General features: G+C 36.7%; 1 protein-coding gene across 1 annotated transcript in view; it reads left to right on the top strand.

The window, feature by feature from the left end:
• BPGM (2,3-bisphosphoglycerate mutase) overlaps window positions 1-4608 on the top strand; it is a 35625-nt gene extending 31017 nt beyond the window's left edge. Inside the window, exon 3 of the mRNA XM_012650618.1 lies at window positions 3653-4608. Coding sequence (XP_012506072.1) covers window positions 3653-3831 — 179 coding nt within the window. The 3' untranslated portion in view covers window positions 3832-4608. The remainder of the gene's footprint in view (window positions 1-3652) is intronic.
• The last annotated feature ends 471 nt before the right edge of the window (window positions 4609-5079 follow it).

A 5079-nucleotide genomic window follows, 5' to 3' on the forward strand; every position in this document is an offset into this window, starting at 1 on the left:
TCTCTGGGTTGTCTTTTCATGTTCTCAGTGGTTTTCTTTGAAACACAAACATTTTAAATTTTTATATGCCCAGTTTATTTTCTCTTTTATGGCTTATGTTTTTGGTGTCGTATTTAAGAAACCACTGTCAAATTCAAGGCCATAAAGACTTTATTCCTATGTTTTCTTATAGGACTTTTATAGTTTTAGCTCTTACATCTTTGATCCATTTTGAGTGAATTTTTATTTAAGATACGAAGTGTAGGGGTCCAGCTTAATTCTTTTGCATGTGGATATGCAATTATCCCAGAACTGTTTGTTGAAAAGACTATTATTTCTACATTTAATTATCTTGGCACACTTGTTGGAAATCAATTGATCAAAAATGTGAGAGTTTGTTTTGGACTCTCAATTCTATCCCGTTGATCTAGGTCTATCCTTATGTGAGTACCACATACCACATGCAAGTACCACACTATCTTTATTACTGTAGCTTTGTAGTAAGTTTGAAATCAGAAGCTTTCAAGATTATTTTGACTGTTCTGAGTGCCTTGGATTTCCATATGATTTTTAATACCAGCTTGTCAATTTCTGCAAAAATGTCAGCTGAGATTTTTGATAGGAATTGTATTGAATCGATGTTAATTTAGGGAATATTGTCATTTTAATAATATTAAGTCTTCCAATCCATAAACATAGGATATCTTTCCATATATTTAGGACTTCTTTAATTTGAACAGTGTTTTATAGTGTTCAGAGTATAAGTTTTATGCTTCTCTTGTTAAATTTATTCTTAGTATTTTATTCTTTTTGATCTTATCATAAATGGAATTGTTTCCTTAATTTCACTTCCATTTTGTTCATTGCTACTGTATAAAAAATACAATTGATTTTTCTGTATTGATCTTGTATCCTGCAACCTTGCTAAACTCATTTATTAGTGCTAATGGTTTGTTGGTAGGATCACGTCATCTGTAAGTAGAGATAGTTTTACTTCTTCCTTTCCAATCTGGGTGCCTTTTATTTTGTTTTCTTGCCTAGTTGCCCTGGCTAGAACCTCCAATACAGTGTTGAACAGAAATAGAATGTTTAGTCATTTTAAATTAAAGTCCTGGGTCCTTAATAGTTGATGACATTGTAAAGCCACAGGTCTATGAGTGATGACTCTAAGATGCTGATAGATATGTACATTCATAGTTTTTACTTCTGGTAAACTTTAGTCAAACATGGTCATTTTTACTAGTTATGTCCTAACAAATCAATTTTTACAATGAAAATTTAGATTAATTGGAGAAATCTATAAAATCCGTCTTTCTCTCTAATTCAATGAGCAATGTGCTTACAGACTGGAAACAGATAAAACATAATCCTTTCACAATAGACGACAGTAAACAGTACTCAGTGTCTCCATGTTTCTCTTGCCTCTAAGGTGCCTCTACTTTTTCTTAACCATTAAGAATAAAATAGAGGAACTTTGGTGCTAGAAGGGACTATCTTCTCTCATCTTATAAATGAAGACATAGATCGTTGGATGCAAAATCCTGGCCAAGGTCATATATGTCCTTGCCCAGAGTATTATGCATATAAAAAGCCCTTTAGGCTTGGGGACCTCCAGAGCTTCTCCTGGAGTTGGGAGTGAGAATTTTTGGTTTCTAAAGCCTCAGCGGCCACCTAGCTCAAACCAACATGTCATTTAATTCCCCTCCTGCTCTTCCTGAGGGATACGTGTGGCAGCTACTGCACAGCCAGCCGACATTTCTGACCTGATGGAGCCAGAGGGCTCTTAGAATCTAGGGCAGTCATCTCCCTACTAAACAGCTGGATGCCCGGTCTGAATTGACCTCTTCTTGCCAGCTGTAGTTTGTGATGATAATCTTGTGTAAGGTCTCAGTGTAGGGGTGGGGGCTTGGCAGGGCAAAGTAGTGTCTTTGCAGCTTTCCCTTTAAATCTTTTACCTAGAAGGGAATTCCTAGTAGGGAAAGAACAAAGACTGGCTGTGCTATGCTTTTTCATGTATGTTCTCTTTTAAATCCTATTCTGCATCTTTTACAATACTGGAAAAGGAAGAATGTGTGTTTCTTTTTTTAAGTTGACAGGGGGATTGGAGGTCCAGAGAGGTTACTTCACTACAATTAGATAGTTAGTGTACTGAGGTCGGACGGGTGGGAGAAGCGATGGGGCAGCACACTTGGAAGAGACACCATCTTCCAAGTTAGGATACTTTCCATTGTTTTGTAGCTGTTTGAGTGTGGATAGTTTGTGTATAAGAGTTACTAGGTAGCTCTTCTGCACCTAGACATGAAATTGTAATAAAGAACCACCCCCGTGGTAAGGACCCAGTGCCATGATTCTGTGACTCTTGGCTGGTGCTCAAAGTTAGGACCAATGGCTAATTAGAATGACAAAGTGCATCGATAACTAACTGGTGACAACTTATTGTGCCCCCATCAAGTAAAGACAAACCCTGGCTCTCCTTCACCTAGGTCTTTTCTGTTAAAGAACAGAAACATATGGTTAGAATTTAGAAGTCTACATAATTAATAAAGGTATGTTTTTAAAGTAGATAATTTGAATACTTTCAGTTGCTTTTTAATTTGCTGACTCCATCTCTTTGCCTTCTCCTTACTCATTTTGAACTCAGAGAAACTTGAGAGGTGTTACGTTATGCAGTAGGTACAGACCCCTTGAGTTTGAATCCAGGCTCTGTCATTTACTACCTATGTGCTCTTGAGTTGTTTACTTAACCTGTCTGTCAGAACTTGTTACGTGGAGAAATAATAACTCACATACTCATAGGATTGCAATGATGATTAAATGAGTTAATGCATATAAAATGCTTAGAAGAGTACCTGGCATGACATATTAGCTGTCTGTTGTTAAAAGTAGTTGTAATAATGAAAATTTTAATTCTACCACTGCTACTACTACAACTACAGTTCTTCTGGTCAAAGTTGAATTACCTATAATCAAAAGGCTTAAAGATGATTTGACCATTATATATACCTTCCTCTCTGGGGATGTTAAAGGACAGTAGGAGAATGAGGCCCATTTATAAGGCCTATAAATCAGGGCTGTTTACTGTAAAACCTTTTCCTGATTCTCCTTGACTCTGCTACCTAAGCATCTAGGAAAGCATTCTGCTTGACTGGATCTAGCCCAGGGTTTTCCAAACTCACTCAGTGTTGGAAAATAAATTATATTCTAATAAAATATACTAGATTTAGAGATTAAAGTCCTAATTTTAGTACCAGTCTGAGGAAAAGATATAAAAGGAAAAACACAGAAAATGTTCCTGGTTCACTTTCTGATTTTTCAAGATTAAATGATTCCTGTGGAAAAGAAAATACATAAATGCAGGCATGGAGAAAATAATTGTTGTTCCCTTCCAATTTAGATAGAAAACAGCCAGGAACAGGTCTCCCTAAAAGAAATGGACCCTGTCCTAAGATTTAGTGCTTGGTATGACTCTCTAAGCCTTTTTTTTTTTTTTTTTTTTTGAAATTTCTCGAAGGTTCTTGGCTTCCAGCAATTGTGGCTGGAATCCCTCACAGTACCTGGCATGTTTTCAGGCACAGAGTTAAACGGTATTAAATGAATGTTCAGTTAAATAATTAAACAGAACTTCCTCGTGAGTTGTCTTTGACACCTTGTCTCTTTCTCTTCGGATCAACAGGAATCTCAGATGAAGACATTATCAATATCACTCTTCCTACTGGAGTCCCCATTCTTCTGGAACTGGATGAAAACCTGCAGGCTGTTGGGCCTCACCAATTCCTGGGTGACCAAGAAGCTATCCAAGCTGCCATTAAGAAAGTAGAGGATCAAGGAAAAGTGAAAAAAGCTAAAAAATAAAGTCTTTCCCAATAGCTGGCTAGGAATAGATGCAAAAGGAGTGGCATGCAGTGTGTTATGGGTACTAAACTCTTTTTTTCCCCTGATTTTCCAGATTTTTCAGAGCTAGGCCATGGGGTAGAGTTTGTGTAAGTAACTAGGTAACCTATCTCTAGCCCAGATAAGGCTTTAGGATACCTGAGTGCATATGTCATAAACCTTATGAGTTGGCTTTCCTGCTAGCCCGTCTAAGTTATTCGCCAAACTAGTAACCAGTGGGGTTTAATCAAAGTAATAATTTTCTGAAACAGGAGAGTAACAAGTAGAGGTGAAGTTTAAAGTATTTATCACTCGATAAGTCATTACTGAGTCACCACTGACAAGCACTATTCCAATAAGTAGTTCACTTTTATATTTAAAAGATTCTCTGGGATGACAGTAATGGATATTAAATAATTCACCGTAAGTATTTATTACTAATCTTTTCCTGTAGGAAAAGGGATATTTTGATAGTTAAGACTAGAGGCCCATTAAATGGGAAAGTCACAGATTTGTTCCTCCAAGAAAGCCAACAACCACATCACAACAACACAAACAACAACAAGGCCCTTAAACTTGTCTTCTAGTCCAGAGACATCCTTCGATGACATTTAGTAGAATTCCTCTTTGGCCACTAGAAAAGCAGCATATGGACAACTATGGCTGTTTAGGTTCTCTTTTTGTTTTTGAACTTTAATCTTTGGGTACTTACAATTAGTTTAAAAATAAAGTTCTGTGACTAAAAATGACATCCCCAAAGTGTCTCCACGTGTTTGATGAATTTTAGGTAGGCCTCTGAACTAGTCTTTTCCTCATATCTTCCTGTACCACTCAAAGAGTTGCACTTATTTCAACACACAGACACTCAGGATTTTCTAAAAATTGAAGTTCAGGGCAAGGAAGGTAGAACATAGTGCATGTAATTTTATAAACATGAGCAGGGGGAATAGTATACAGGGCTTGTCACATATATCTGTCATTCATTAGCTGAGGGCTACATTAGTATGTAGCATAGAGTAGTCAGGCTAGGCCATGGATACAACTGATTGCTTATTCATCTTAATGATATTCTTTTCCACAGTATATTTTTAGATGCTTGGGGGCATGTGAGTCATCATTCCTTTAAGCTGTTGACTCTATTTCAAATAAGTCCCATATATTTCAGTGATAAAGTCATGTAAAACATTTGCAGCTATAATAGATGTTACAGATATTTACCATTTTTTCATG

This window comes from Propithecus coquereli, unplaced genomic scaffold (assembly GCF_000956105.1).
Source record: "Propithecus coquereli isolate 6110/MARCELLA unplaced genomic scaffold, Pcoq_1.0 Scaffold335, whole genome shotgun sequence".
NCBI lineage: Eukaryota > Metazoa > Chordata > Mammalia > Primates > Indriidae > Propithecus > Propithecus coquereli.